The 16,598-nt window shown below is 39.8% G+C and overlaps 1 protein-coding gene across 1 annotated transcript in view; it reads right to left on the reverse strand.

Moving 5' to 3' along the window:
* Nucleotides 1–10,764: 10,764 nt before the first annotated feature.
* Nucleotides 10,765–16,598, reverse strand: part of MUC16 (mucin 16, cell surface associated) — a gene marked incomplete at its 5' end in the record, with an annotated part of 94,513 nt that continues 88,679 nt past the window's right edge. Inside the window, 4 exons of the mRNA XM_080675431.1 lie at nt 10,765–11,743; nt 13,590–13,669; nt 13,867–13,908; nt 15,560–15,726. Of these exons, the coding sequence (XP_080531557.1) occupies nt 11,693–11,743; nt 13,590–13,669; nt 13,867–13,908; nt 15,560–15,726 (340 nt within the window). The 3' untranslated portion in view covers nt 10,765–11,692. The remainder of the gene's footprint in view (nt 11,744–13,589; nt 13,670–13,866; nt 13,909–15,559; nt 15,727–16,598) is intronic.

Here is a 16,598-nt window from a genome sequence, read left to right on the forward strand (position 1 = left end):
CACACTTGGGCTTTTTCCTCTTGAAATTCTTGCTTCTGATTACTAAGCCCAATTCATAGGTTCACCCAGTTGGGGACACCCTGGGAGACTGCAGGGGAAAGTTGTTTTTCTGGAACCTGGGGATCGGAGCGGGGAGTGACCATCCGAGAGCCAGCTGTGAGGCAGCCCACTCCAACAAACCGGTAGTGAGTGCCACAGGGAAAGAAGGCTCTAACACTCCCTAGAGAGGCCATAGATAAACCCGGAAGTCAATCCAGAAACACTGCCACCCAGGGGCTGAATCACAAATTGACTCTTGTGTAATCAAAAATAAAGGAATACGAGAAATTAAGACACACCACCTGCTTAAAATCAGGACTGGCTTACATCACTGAAGAGCAGTGGAACGCAGGGAACTGCAATACTGTCCGGACTGAGAAACAGGCGTGCCAAACAGAACAACAGAGAAAGTGAATGACCTTCACTACTCCACATTTTATTTTTATTTTTTATTTTTTTATTTTCATTTTTTGCATCTTTTACTCAAGAAACTAATTTTTTTCCTCACTTGATTTTACCTTTTTAATTATTACATTTTTATTTTCAATCCGTATTATTACTACTGCTATTTTATCTTTTTTTTTTTTAAGTGTCATTTTATTTTCTCTTCATTTTGTTTTGGGATTAATGTTCTACATTCTATTTTTATCTTTCCTTTAGCATCATTTTACTCTATCTCAAATCTACCTTTATGCCATCACTCTCTTCCTCACTTTTCCCTTTTCAGTGTCCTGTTTATCTTACCCCTTTCCTGCTTTAGATTTTCCCTATTCTTTCTGTTTACCCCCTTTTAAAATTTCACCCTACTTATATATCTAATCTCCAATCCCCTGCTCCAAGTCCATACACACCTCTCTCTTCGCTGTCTTAACTATCCAAAAAATTGTTTTTCTCTCTGTCCTTTTGTTGTTGTTCGCTTGAATGTAGATTATATCGAATTTTTATGCTTTTTTGTGAGATTGTTTTGCTTATTCTTCTTTTGTTTATTTTTTTGTTTCTTTTCTGCTTCTGTTTTCCCTTGCCTCACTCAATATTAGTTGGTGTTGTAGTTTGTATTAATCCCCAGGTACTTGTTGCTGGCATTTGCTGGGATAAGTGATTGTTCTATTGGAGTTTTATCCCCAATATATATAGTCTGTTTCCCTTTCTCTCTTAGTCTCTTTCTTGTCTCTCTTACTTTTTTTTCTTCTTTTTTTTCCCTTTTCCCAATTTCATTTTGACACCCCTTTTTTTTTCTCTTCTTCTTTCTTTCTTTTTCCTCTTCTTCTTTCTCTACTATCCCCTAATTTGCCTTACTCTGGTGGTCACCTTTATTGGAGGTTATTAATATCGTGAATACATTTCTGTTCAGTGCCTTGTGTGTTGTACCTGGTAGTGCTGTATTTTGTGCCTTTAAATCGACGCAGGAGAGAGAGAACTACATAACCAGACACCCAGAGAAGAGAGACCATGGGGAGACAAAGACACAGCCCGCATATGAAAGAAAAGCAGGCATCACCAGAAAAGGAAGTAAACGAAATGGAAGCAAGCAACCTTCCAGAAAAAGAATTCAGAGAAATGGTCATAAGGTGGCTGAAAAGAATGGAAGACAAATTCGACAATATGAGCAAGAACCAAGAGGAAATGAAGAAGAACCAAGAAGAAATGAAAAATGACATCGCTGCTGTAAAGAACTCAATAGAAAGCATCAAGAGTAGACTAGAAGAAGCAGAGGACCGCATCAGTGAGCTAGAAGACAAGATGGGAAAAAATACGCAAGTAGAGCAACTTCTAGAAAAAAAAAATTAAAAGGCAGGAGGAGAGCCTAAGGGAACTTTGGGACAACACGAAACAAAACAACATCCGCATAATAGGGGTTCCAAAAGGAAAGGAAGCTGAGCAAGGAATAGAAAACCTATTTGAAGAAATAATGACAGAAAATTTCCCTGATATAGAGAAGAAAAAACCCACACAAATCCAAGAAGCTCACAGAGTCCCAAGCAAAATGAACCCCAAAAGACCGACGCCAAGGCACATTATAATTAAATTGGCAAACACCAACGACAAAGTAAGAATCTTAAAAGCGGCCAGAGAGAGACAGAAAGTTACATACAAAGGAACCCCCATCAGACTAGCAACTGATTTCTCAACAGAAACTCATCAGGCCAGAAGGGAATGGAATGAAATATACAAAGTCATGCAAAGGAAGGGTCTGAATCCAAGAATACTGTACCCAGCAAGGCTATCAATCAAAATTGAAGGTGAAATCAGGAGCTTCACAGACAAAAAAGGACTAAGGGAATTTATTACCACCAAACCAGCAATGCAAGAAATGCTAAAGGGTCTGCTGTGAAAAAAAAAAAAAAAAAAAAAAGAAATAGGAAGCGAAGAAGGAACACAGGTGTAAAGAATAGGAATGGCGACAAATAAGTACCTATCAATAATAACTTTAAATGTAAACGGATTAAATGCCCCAATCAAAAGACAAAGGGTAATGGATTGGATAAGAAAACATGATCCATATATCTGCTGTCTACAAGAAACCCACCTCAGAAAAAAAGACGCACACAGACTGAGGGTGAAGGGATGGAAAAAGGTTTTCCAGGCAAATGGAACTGAAAAAAAAGCTGGGGTAGCAATACTTATATCTGACAAATTAGATCTCAAACTGAAGGACATAACAAGAGATAAGGAAGGCCACTTCATAATACTAAAGGGAGCAATCCAACAAGAAGAAATAACGCTGGTAAACATAAATGCACCCAATACAGGAGCACCCAAATACATAAAAAAACTCCTGGAGGATATCAAGGGAGAGATTGACAGCAATACAATCATAGTAGGAGACTTTAATACCCCACTATCACCACTGGACAAATCCTCTAAACAAAATATCAGCAAAGAAACATCAATCCTAAATGACTCACTAGACCAGATGGAATTAATTGACATCTTCAGAACATTTCACCCCAAAGCCACAGAATATACATTCTTCTCAAGTGCACATGGGTCATTTTCAAAGATAGACCATATGTTGGGACATAGGCAAAGTCTCTTCAAATTCAAGAAGATAGAAATCATATCAAGCATCTTCTCAGACCACAGTGGCATAAAACTGGAAATCAACTACAATAAAAACAACCCAAAGAAATCAAACACATGGAGACTAAACAGCATGCTATTAAACCATGACTGGGTTACCAGAGAGATCAAAGAAGAAATAAAAAACATCATGACAACAAATGACAATGAAAACACTACAATCCAAAATCTATGGGACACAGCGAAAGCAGTCTTGAGAGGGAAGTTCATAGCTCTACAAGCCTACTGCAAAATACAAGAAACAGGGGTAATAAATTACCTAACCCAACAACTCAAAGAGTTAGAAAAAGAGCAACAAGAAAAGCCCAGTGTAAGCAGAAGGAAGGAAATAATAAAGATCAGAGCACAGATAAACGACATAGAGACCAAGGAAACAATACAAAAGATCAACAAAACCAAGAGCTGGTTCTTTGAAAGGATAAACAAGATTGATGAACCTCTAGCCAGGCTCACCAAGAAGCAAAGAGAGAGGACCCAAATAAACAAAATCAGAAATGAAAGAGGTGAAATAACAACAGATCCTGCCGAAATACAAAGGATTGTTAAAAAATACTACGAACAACTCTATTCCAACAAACTGGACAACCTGGAGGAAATGGACATATTCCTAGAAAAATATAACCTTCCAAAACTCAATCAGGAAGAATCTAAACAGCTCAATATGCCAGTAACTATGGAAGAAATTGAAGCAGTCATCAAAGAGCTTCCGGCAAACAAAAGCCCGGGGCCAGACGGCTTCACAGGAGAGTTTTACCAAACATTCAAGGAAGAACTAAAACCTATCCTCCTCAGACTATTCCAAAAAATTCAAGAGGAAGGAACACTTCCAAGCTCCTTCTATGAAGCCAGCATCACCCTAATACCAAAACCAGATAAAGACAACACAATGAAAGAGAATTACAGGCCAATATCCCTCATGAATGTAGATGCCAAAATCCTCAACAAAATTCTAGCAAATAGGATCCAGCAGTACATCAGAAAGATCATACACCATGACCAAGTAGGGTTTATCCCAGGAATGCAAGGATGGTTCAATATCCGAAAATCAATAAATGTGATACATCACAGAAACAAATTGAAAGATAAAAATCACATAGTCATATCCATTGATGCAGAAAAAGCATTTGACAAAATCCAACACCCTTTCTTGATAAAAACTCTCAACAAGGTGGGAATAGAAGGATCATACCTCAACATAATAAAAGCTATATATGATAAACCCACAGCTAACATCATACTCAATGGGCAAAAACTAAAACCATTTCCCCTAAGAACAGGAACAAGACAAGGATGCCCACTCTCACCACTCCTGTTTGACATAGTACTGGAAGTATTAGCCATTGCAATTAGACAAGAAGAAGAAATAAAAGGCATCCAAATTGGAAAAGAAGAAGTAAAGCTGTCCTTATTTGCAGATGACATGATATTGTACATAAAAAACCCGAAAGACTCCATCAAAAAACTAACAGACTTAATAAATGAATTCGGCAAGGTAGCAGGATACAAAATTAACGCCAAGAAATCTATGGCATTTCTATACACCAACAGTGAACTTACAGAAAGAGAGACTAAAAAAGCAATCCCATTTTCCATCGCACCAAAAAAATTAAGATACTTAGGAATAAACCTAACCAAGGAGGTAAAAGACCTATATGCGGAAAACTACAGGACACTGAAAAAAGAGATAGAGGAAGATGTAAACAGATGGAAGAACATACCATGTTCATGGATTGGTAGAATCAACATCATCAAAATGTCCATACTACCCAAAGCAATCTATAGATTCAATGCACTCCCCATTAAAATACCAACAGCATATTTCACAGACCTAGAAAGAACTCTCCAAAAATTCATCTGGAATAAAAAAAGACCCCGAATAGCCACAGCAATCCTGAGAAAGAAGAATAAAGTAGGAGGGATCTCAATACCAGATTTCAAGCTGTATTACAAAGCCACTGTCCTCAAAACAGCATGGTACTGGCACAAGAACAGACATATAGATCAATGGAACAGAATAGAGAATCCAGATATCGACCCAAACCAATATGCACAATTAATATTTGACAAAGGAGGCATGAGCATACAACGGAGTCAAGACAGTGTCTTCAATAAATGGTGTTGGGAAAATTGGACAGATACATGCAAAAAAATGAAACTAGATCACCAACTTACACCATACACAAAAATAAACTCAAAATGGGTACAGGACTTAAATATAAGACGGGAAACCATAAAAATACTAGAGGAATCCACAGGCAGCAAAATCTCAGACATATGCCAAAAGAACTTTTTCAGTGATACTGCCCCTAGGGCAATGGAAGCCAAAGAGAAAATAAACAAATGGGACTACATCAAAATAAAAAGCTTTTGCACAGCAAAAGAAACCATCAACAAAACAACAAGAAACCCCACTGTATGGGAGAACATATTTGCAAATGGTATCACTGATAAAGGTTTAATTTCCAACATCTACAGGCAGCTTATACAACTTAATAAAAGGAAGATAAAGGATCCAATAAAAAAATGGGCAACGGACCTAAATAGAATCTTTTCGAAAGAAGACAGAAGGAAGGGCAAGAGACACATGAAAACATGCTCAAAGTCACTTATTATCCGAGAGATGCAAATCAAAACGACAATGCGATACCATCTCACACCTGTCAGAATGGCTATCATCAACAAATCAACAAATGACAAGTGTTGGCGAGGATGCGGAGAAAAAGTAACCCTCGTGCACTGCTGGTGGGAATGCAGACTGGTGCAGCCACTGTGGAGAACAGTATAGAGTTTCCTCAAAAAACTGAAAATGGAACTCCCATTTGACCCAGTAATCCCACTCCTAGGAATATATCCTAAGAAACCAGAAACACCAATCAGAAAGGATATATGCACCCCTATGTTCATAGCAGCACAATTTACAATAGCTAAGATTTGGAAACAGCCTAGGTGCCCGTCAGCAGATGACTGGATCAGAAAACTATGGTACATCTACACAATGGAATACTATGCTGCCATAAAAAAGAAGGAATTACTACCATTTGTAGACACCTGGATGGAATTAGAGAACATTATGCTAAGTGAAATAAGCCAGTCAATGAAAGAAAAATACCACATGATCTCACTCATTTAGGGATAATGAAAAACATTATAAACTGATGAACCAAAAGATAGTTACAGAGGCAGTAAAGCATCAAACAGAGTGTCTAATTACAGCGCTAAGGTTAGGGAGAGGTGGGGGAAATAAGAGATCAACTGAAGGACTTGTATGCATGCATATAAGAGTAACCAACGGATGCAAAACATTGGGGGGTGAGGGCAGGTATGGGAGTGGGGTGGGGGGGGGCAATGGTAAGATATGTACACATATAATACCTTAATAAAAATTTGAAAAAAAAAAACAAAAAAAAAACAACAAAAGATTGTAAAAAAAAAATACTATGAACAACTCTACTCCAGCAAATAAACAACCTAGAGCAGTGGTCGGCAAACTGCAGCTTGCAAGCCACATGTGGCTCTTTGGCTCCTTGAGTGTGGCTCTTCCACAAAATACCACATGTGGGCGTGCACATACAGTGCGATTTAAACTTCGTGGACCATGCGCAGAAGTTGGTTTTCGGCTCTCAAAAGAAATTTCAATCATTGTACTGTTGATATTTGGCTCTGTTGACTAATGAGTTTGCCGACTACTGACCTAGAGGAAATGTATATATTCCAAGAAAAACACATCTTCCAAAACTCAAACAAGAAGAATAAAAAAATCTCAACAGGCCAATAACTAAGGAGGAAATTGAAGCAGACATCAAAAGCTTCCCGCAAACAAAAACCCAGGGCCAGAGAGCTTCACAGGAGAGTTTTACTAAACATTCAAAGAAGCACTAAAACCCATCCTTCTCAGACTTTTCCAAAAAATTCAAGAGGAAGGCACAGTTCCAAGCTCTTTCTATGAAGCCACCATTACCCTAATCCCAAAACCAGATAAAGACACTATAAAGGAAGAGAATTACAAGCCAATATCCCTGATGAACATAGATGCTAAAACCCTCAACAAAATTCTAGCAAATTGGATCCAACATTACATTAGACAGATCATACACCATGACCAAGTGGGATTTATTCCAGGGATGCAAGGCTGGTACAATATCTGCAAATCAATAAACGTGATACATCACATAAACAAATTGAGAGACAAAAATCACATAATCATATTAATTGATGCAGAAAAGGCATTTGACAAAATCTAACACCCTTTCCTGATAAAAACTCTCAGCAAAGTGGGAAAGAGGGATCATACCTCAATATAATAAAAGCCATATATAACAAACCCACAGCCAACATCATACTCAATGGGCAAAAACTAAAACCATTCCCCTAAGAACAGGAACAAGACAGGGATGCCCACTTTCACCACTCCTGTTCAACATAGTACTGGAAGTGCTAACCATAGCAATCAGACAAGAAGAAATAAAAGGCATCCAAATGGGAAAAGAAGAAGTAAAACTGTCATTATTCGCAGATGACATAATATTTTACGTAGAAAACCCTAAAGACTCCATCAAAAAACTACTAGAACTAATAAATGAATTCAGCAATGTAGCAGGATAAAAATGAACACCCAGAAATCTATGGCTTTTTTTATGCACCAATAATGAACTCACAGAAAGAGAAATTAAAAAAAACAATCCCATTTACCATTGCAACAAAAAATTAAGATACCAAAGAGTAAATTTAACCAAGGAGGTAAAGGACCTGTACTCAGAAGATTACAGGACGCTGAAAAAAGAGATAGAGGAAGACATAAACAAATGGAAGAATATAACGTGTTCATGGATTGGTAGAATAAACATCATTAAAATGTCCATACTACCCAAAACAATCTATAGATTCAATGCAATCCCCATTAAAATACCAACAGCATATTTCACAGACCTAGAACGAACTCTCCAAAAATTCATCTGGAATGAAAAAAGACCCTGAATAGCCACAGCAATCCTGAGAAAGAAGAACAAAGTTGGAGGGATCATAATACCAAATATCAAGCTATACTACAAAGCCACTGTTCTCAAAACTGCCTGGTGTTGGCACAAGAACTGACATATAGACCAATGGAACAGAACAGAGAACCCAGATATCGACCCAAACCACTATGCTCAATTAATATTTGACAAGGGAGGCATGAACATACAATGGAGTCAAGACAGTCTCTTCAACAAATGGTGTTGGGAAAATTGGACAGATACATGTAAATAATAAAACTAGACCACCAACTTACACCATACACAAAAACAAATTCAAAATGGATAAAGGACTTAAACATAAGATGGGAAACCATAAAAATCCTAGAGGAAGCCATAGGCAGCAAAATAGCAGACATTTGTCGTAGCAATATCTTTACCAATACAGCTCCTAGGGCAATGGAAACTAAGGAGAAAATCAACAAATGGGACTACATCAAAATAAAAAGCTTCTGCACAGCGTAAGAAACCATCAACAAAACAACAAGAAAGCCCACTGCATGGGAGAACATATTTGACAATATTATCTCTGATAAGGGTTTAATCTCCAAAATTTAGAGGGAACTCATACAACTTAACAAAAGGAAGATAAACAATCCAATCAAAAAATGGGCAAAGGCATAAACAGACACTTTTCGAAGGAAGACATACAGAAGACCGAGAGACATATGAAAACATGCTCAAAGTCACTAATTAAACGAGAGATGCAAATCAACAATGAGGTACCATCTCACACCGGTCAGAATGGCTATCATCAACAAATCAACAAATGACAAGTGCCGGAGAGGATGCAGAGAAAAAGGAACCCTTGTGCACTGCTGGTGGGAATGCAGACTGGCGCAGCCACTGTGGAAAACAGTATGAAGTTTCCTCAAAAAATTAAAAATGGAACTGCCATTTCACCCAGTAATCCCACTTCTAGGACTATATCCCAAGAAAACAGAAACCAGTCAGAAAGGATATATGCACCCCTATGTTCATAGCAGCACAATTTACAACAGCTAAGATTTGCAAACAGCTTAAGTGCCCATCAGTAGATGAGTGGATTAGAAAACTGTGGCACTTCTACACAATGGAATACTATGCTGCTGTAAAAAAGAAGCAATTCTTACCATTTGGAACAGAATAGATGGATCTGGAGAGCATTATGCTAAGTGAAATAAGCCAGTCAGAGAAAGATAAATATTACATGATATCACTCATTTGTGGGATATAATGAACAACATAAACTGAGGAACCAAAATAGAATCAGAGTCATAGAAGCATCAAACAGACTGTCCAACCTATGAGGGACGGTGTGGGGTGAGAAACCAATGGATACAGATGAGGGGGAGGGCACGTGCTGGGGACTGAGGGTGGCTGGGGAGAGGTCAATGGGGGAAAAAGGAGACTTATGTAATACTTTAAATAAAGAATTAAAAAAAAAAAGACTTAGCTTCCATAAGCTGGCAAGGACCCAGGACACAGCCAGGCAAATGGCCCTCTAGTCTCGAAATGCATGGACTGGGGAATATACACTGGGGCTCGGTGTGGTTTTACACCTCAATGCTTTGGGAGCCCTGGAGTTAGGGACCCCCTTACTTGCTGCATCTCTAGCAGCCTCCACCTCATCCACACAGAATCTCCATTGATTTTCACAGCAGGATGTTGTGGGGACTCCTCTTCCTGGCACTGGTGCTCCAGGATAGGGAGTCTATTGTGGGGCTGGGACACCTCACTCAACAGGAGAGACCTCCAAAGCAGATTTCTCACCACCACATGTGGTTGTGAGACTAGCCTGTTTCCTGTTCCTGCCCCTCCTACCAGTCTCCACGTGGCTTCTTCTGTATATCCTTAGTTACAGGACTTCTGTCCAGGAAGTCTTCAGGAGGTTCTCAAGGGTGGTTGTTCCATAATTTAGTTTTAATTTTGATGTTGTTATGGGAGGAGGCAAGCACAGTATTTACCTGGGTGTTACTCTGCCGTCTTGACCAGAAGTCCTCTCTTTACCTACATTTCTCTGTCAAGTTTATCAGTTTCTGAGAGTGATGTGTAACACAATAAAAGAGTATCTATGGTATTTATATATTCCCTAAACATTAGTTACTTTTAATAGAATCTTTTCTCCTCTGATCTTTCATGTAACATCTTGAATTTTGGTAGAATGTATTTTTAATGTCTTATTTTTAAAACCATGCTAATTTTCATATACTTTGTTTTTCTCATGACCATTGCTATGGTTTTCTGGGTTCAGCTTTCTTCTTTGTGATGCATATTCTTTACTGGTGTTTTCAATAAAGGCCTAGGGGAGGTCAACTTTGAGACTGTATGTCAGAAAATGTCTTTACCTCTTTCTTTGATGGGTAGCTTGGCTAGGTGTTTAGTTTCTTAGCAATTATTTTTTCTTCCTTACTATTTAATATTTCTTAGCCTCCATATCTTTATGGGAGCAACATGGGAATAAAGCCCTAAGGATGGTAGTATAACTGAGACAATGCATTCTGAACTTGTCAATCATGTTGCTTAGCAGATATGAAGCTGTCAATAATGGGAGTTCTTATATCATTATTATAATCTCCAGGAAGTATATTCTCAGAGAATAACTGCTTAAGACTGAGGAACAGAAAGTTCACACCAAAAAAATGGAATGGTTGGCATTAGTTGGACTTTAATTTTTAGCCCTTGGGTATCTTCAGCTGCGGTCATCTGCAAAAGGTGTAGAGATTACACAATCTGTTTTTACTAATGCAGGGCAGGACAGCACAGGTGGCCCCATGCCTGAGATGCTTTGAGCTTCTTTTGGGGAGCTCCTGCTATATCTGTCTTGTTGGATTCTGTGCAGAGAAATATGAAAAAAAAAGACTCATTCTCTCATATTTTCCCCCTGAGTTTTATTCACCTGTACATCCAAAGCAGACACTGTATTCTAAGGTCTGAGTGTTACTCTGGATTCAGTCTTCCTAGATTTCTAGTCATCTCAGGTTCCAAGTCCCAGGGCTGATTGCAGTCATATCTAAGCCATTCTTTCCATCCTGGTCTACTTTCCATCTTGGAGAACCATGAGGAAAGGGGCTCCAGAGAGGCAGGTTGCTCTGGAAGTCCTGGTGAGTCTGAACTTCAGGGAATGGAGTAGTGCAAAGGGCACTTGAGATGCCTGGGCTTTGGGGTGGGAAAATGGAGGCACAGAGATAAGTGTGGTTGCTGACACAGGTCAGGGGGAGATGTGCTGCAAAGTTTCCTGAGAAGGGAAACCTTGCGCTGAAGAGTATGATTTTATACTGTGGCAATTTCTGCTCCAGTTTAGCCAACTCTGGAGTTCCTGAGGGATAAAGGGATATGAAACCACAAGACAAGCTGGAACTAGCAGTTGCCTTCAGCACTTAATGAAGGGGAAGAATTTTATCTTAGTTTCCTGCGAACCAGACAGGGGCCATGTTAAGAAGGGCCCAGAGAATGTGACAGATCACTGTGGTTGATTTCTGGTCCAGCCAAGCTCCTTTGGGCCCTGGATGGGAACAGGGGCCTCAGGCAGATCTAGTCATTGCAGCTTCCTCTGGTCTAGGTGTGGCAGGTACCAGACATCATTGCTGAATCTCAAAATCTCCCTCCTTCTTCCGCAGGCACACGGTGACCTGTGAAGGTGAGGACAGGGACTCAGAATGGACTGTCTGGTTGTCCAAGTATGAGAGAATACTAGAGAAGAAGATGGCCAAAGCCACATAGACCAGATGTGTCCCTCTGCTTTAAAACTTTTTTTAAAAAAATTGATTACTAAGAGAAGGGAGAGAGATAAAGCAATAGAAACACCAATGAGAGAGAATCAAGGATTGGCAGTCTCACTCCCTACTGGGGACCGAGTCAGCAACCTGAGCATATACCATGACCTCATGTTCATGGATCTAAGCTCAACCACAGAGCCATACCTGTCAGGTTCCTTCTCCTTTTAAAATTTAATTTTCTCCATCAGTCTTTTTTCCCCTTTCCCTTTTCTCCTCTTTTATCTCTTTCTGTTTTTCTCTCTCCCTTTTCACTGTCATTTGTTCTACCATTTTCCCTCTAGTAACCATTTATATTCCTCATCCTTCCCTCCCTTCTTCTCCCCACGCTATAGCTTAATTGATGTATAACTCATATAAAATAAACTGCATACGTTTAATGTGAATGAGTTGATAAATTTTGATGATAGCTTATTAAACTGTCACCATAATCAAGATAAGGAATACCCATCACCCCCAAAGTGTCCTCAGGCTCCTCTGTAATTCCTCCTGCAGACACATTCTTATTCCCAGGCAACTGGTGACCTAATTTCTGTCCCTATACATTAGTTAGTATTTTGTAAAGGTTGTTTCTAAATGGGATCATACAGTCTCTTCTTTACCTAACTTCTTTCACTCTGCATAACTATTTGAGATTTATACATGTGATTGCACGTATTATTAATTATTTCCTTTTTATTGCTGAGGAAGATCACATTGTGGGGATGTGTCACGGTTTATCCTTCATCTGTTGGTGGACATCTTGGTTATTTTCCATTTGGGGGCTAGTACATACAAATCTCTAATGGGCATCTGTGTACAAGTCTCTTTGCATAGATGTATGTTTTATTTTTCTGGGATAAATTGCTAGGATTGGGATGGCTGTGTAGGTGTATGCAACTTACAGAAGAAGCAACACCACTAAGCTACTTTTTATAAGCATGGCATGAGAGTTCCAGCTGCTGCACATACTCACCAACACTTGTTATGGTCAGTCTACATACTATTTTAGCCATTCTCACATGTAGTGGTCACTCTACCACCATGATAGACTCAAGACTTTCAGTTACATTTCTCTAAGAACTACTGTTGTTAAGAAAAGAAACAGGCAAGCCTCACACAGACTGGGAAAAATATTTGCAAAACATGTGCCTATCAGAGGACTTGTATTTCTAATATTGTCATACACCATGTAACAGCAAGGGTATGACCTAGAAAGGTGCCCTTAGGGGATTGCCCATACAGCATGTTACTTTATAAAACAACACACAGTTAAATCAAGCACAAGCAAAAATAATGCAATCACGAGATGCAGTAAACATGAGATGTATGAGACTGCTGCTGGTGTAACACACCACACTGTTTTACAGCCAACATTTTTATAAGTAGGAAAGTTCACTCTAAAATAATAATAAAAAGTATGGTATAGTAAATACCTAACCAGTAACATAGTCATTTATTATCATTATCAAGTATTATGGCCTATACACAATTTATACTTTGATGCAATTGGAAACGCAGTAGGTGTGTTTGCCTCAAACACTAGAGTAATGTGCTTTATTAAGGCTATGCTGTCACTAGCTGGTAGGAATTTTTCAGCTCCATTATAACCATCATATATGTGGCCCATCCTTGACTAACATGTTGCTATGCGATGCATGACTGTATATAAAACACTCTTACAACCCAATAGCAAGAAGATAAGCATCACTTCCTCGCTTACCAGGAAACAGCAGATCAGGCACGTGGTAACTACCAAGAGTCCCGCCAAGCAGAAGAGGATGATGGCCCAAAAGGGGAAATCTGGGGAGACAAGTGCTGGGCTGAGCCACCTTCTCTCATTCCCCAGGGATCTTGCTTTCTCCCCACTGTGCCTCAAAGTCCGTGACATGGGTTGGCCAACTGTCATTATCAAACAAGCTCCTGTGTGCATGTGTCTCTTGGATGAGGCACAGCATCAATACATTCCCTCCCCACCCTGGGGCTGCCTTGAGGCTCACCAGAATTCCCAGTCAGGGCATCGGGTCTGTTTGGAGAATACCCTGGAAGTGAATAAAATGGAGAAGTGTGTTTTACTCTGTTTAATAAAACTCCTCAAACACACAGAAAAATAGAACAATAGTATAAACAACCCTCAACTAGTTTTAGCAATGTATAGTTCACCCAATGAAAACAGTATTTCACCCAATGCACAAATTATTAACAGTTGCCACTCTTGCCTCATCCCATATTTTCACTGAATATTAAAGTAGACATCATAATGTCTCACTCCATTTCAGTTTGCATGCCTAAAAAATGATATGCAATGGCCTACATAACCCATTGTCACACTACAATAGTATATTAAATCAAATTTCTACTTTTGGGCACAGAATATTGAAAGTGGGCTGGACCATCTTATGATTGTCAAAGGAGAATGGTTCATCCCAGTTGGCAAGCACATGAAATCTCTCTAAATATGTAAATTACAACTCATAATCTCTTTTCTCAGCCTAGAATCCCATTTACCTCCGTTTCCTTTACCACGTTGTTTTATACTCATTTCCCAGGATTCAACTATAATATAATTTCTACAGGAAGCCTTCTCTGATGACCACTCCCAAGCATGGAATGATTTGCATCAAATAATTTACTATTGACAACTGCCTATTATTGTTATTTTCTACTACAATATAAACTCCATGAGGGTAGCAACACATTGTACCCTTTCGGCAGGGTAGGAGGGTTTCTGGTCCCCTACTTTTCCCTAGCAAACTTTTTTTGTTTTTTAAAGAGAGTGGAAGGGAGGGTAGGAAGGTGGAAGGGAGGGAGGTGGAGAAACAGAGAGAGAGAAAGAAATATCAATGTGAGAGAGAGAGAGACATCAATTGGTTGCCTCCTGCATGTGCCCCAACGAGGCCGGGGATGGGACCTGCCAACTCAGGTACATGCCCTTGATTAGAATTGAATCAGCAACTCTTCTGAGCTCAGGCTGATACTAACCACTGAGCAACGCTGGCTAGGGCTTCCTATCCAACTTTTAAGAAGTTCTGCCCAATACAGAGCTGCCACAAGGGGGCTTCTTAAATTACAATTAATTTTAATTAAATGTAATTTAAAAATCTGGTACCTCCTAACATTAAAATCAGTAACAATAAAAATCTGTCTCAGCCATATGTCTTACACTCAAAATTTCTATGTGGTTGATGTGCTGGGCAGCAGAGATAGAGAAATTTCCATCTCTGCAAAAGTTCTATTGGATGGTAATGATTTACAGTAGTACTGGGCAAACTACATACAGCCTCAGGCCAAGTCAGGCCCACTGCCTCTTTTTATACAGCCTGTGGGGCAGAAAACAGGTCCATCCCATCACACCTGTCAAGGCTGGTTCACACATAGTTTGCTGCTGAAAGCCCTCACTGACCATCTGGTAATTGACTTTCAGTAGACAAAGGACTCTAAAGTCCAGAGTGGGAAAAGGACTAGCCTGAGGGCACAGAGCTATATTGGTGAAGACAAAGGCCTCCTATATTCCACTGGGCAGCCTTTCCTCTCCCTCAATAGTGGGTAAAGCCAGGGGACTGTGCTACCTCCTGCCAGCCTCAGAAAGTTCAATGCTGACTCATCTCCAGGCCTCCAGATTCCTAGGGAAGTCCACAGGTGTGGCACTTACCATAAACCCCCACTCCTGCCCCAAAGACCTGGAAGTCTTACCATCCACTAGCACACTGTTCCTGTCCAGGGTAAAGTCCTGTAGCTGGGTGCCATTCTGAGTCAGCTGCAGGAATTCCTCATAGATGGCAACTCTGTCCATTTTCTGTGCCAATGGTGAGAAGTGGCACAGGGAGTCCACCCTAGTGTGGTTGTTGTGGGGGACAGACCTGGAAGCACACAAGGGATGCAGGGGTATCTGAATCTCTGCCCTGAGTCTAGCTTTCCTGTTCTAGTTCTTGCCAAGAGAACTCTCTGCAATGAAGTAAACCTTGTGTCTACACTGTCCAATATAATCATTATTAGCCACAAGTTGTTGCTGAGCACTTAAAATGTGGCTGGTGTGTGTGAGTGAAGAATTGAGTTTCTCATGTAATGTAATATAATTAATTCAAAACAAATAGCCACAAGGAGAACATCTGTGAAATGTTGGAGTAAGGACTTCTGAAAACCCATAAAAACAAGGAGAACACAATAAAAATGATGGACATAAACTTATCAAAAGTACAGAAATGAACCAAAGTCTTGCAACCATCTGAGGTGTGTTTAGTTAGGAGAAATGGCTGAATCATGACAGAGGGAGTCAGCGCTGTGGCATTATAAACTGCACTGTTCCCATTCTGTGCTCACAATGCCCTCAGGAACTGTGAAAAGCATAAGTCTCAGAACCATGTAACTGTGAAAAACAGCAGTCATGTAGCCATCATGGGTTTGGAGCTCCCCAAAAGATGCATCCCAGTTTGTTTCTATTTGACCTGTGTGGCATCCCCTTGAAATATCCCCATTTTCAGGGCTCAGCAAGGAAGGAAGGTCTATCCAGAGGGAACTTCCTAAAAACAATCAGTGGTAACTGTTTTGCATTGTAACTGCATGAGGGAGCAATATTAGTTGAGGCAACCAACAGCTGAGCCAGAAACTTAAGATAAAAATTGGAAGAATGAGATGTCTCCAGTGGGCTTTGAAACTCTCTAATGAATTTGAGGGGATGTAGAAGGCCGCAAGAGTACAGGTCTGGGTGCATGCCCAGGAAAGACTTGAAAAG

This window comes from Plecotus auritus, assembly GCF_963455305.1.
Source record: "Plecotus auritus genome assembly, chromosome: 6".
Classification (NCBI taxonomy): domain Eukaryota; kingdom Metazoa; phylum Chordata; class Mammalia; order Chiroptera; family Vespertilionidae; genus Plecotus; species Plecotus auritus.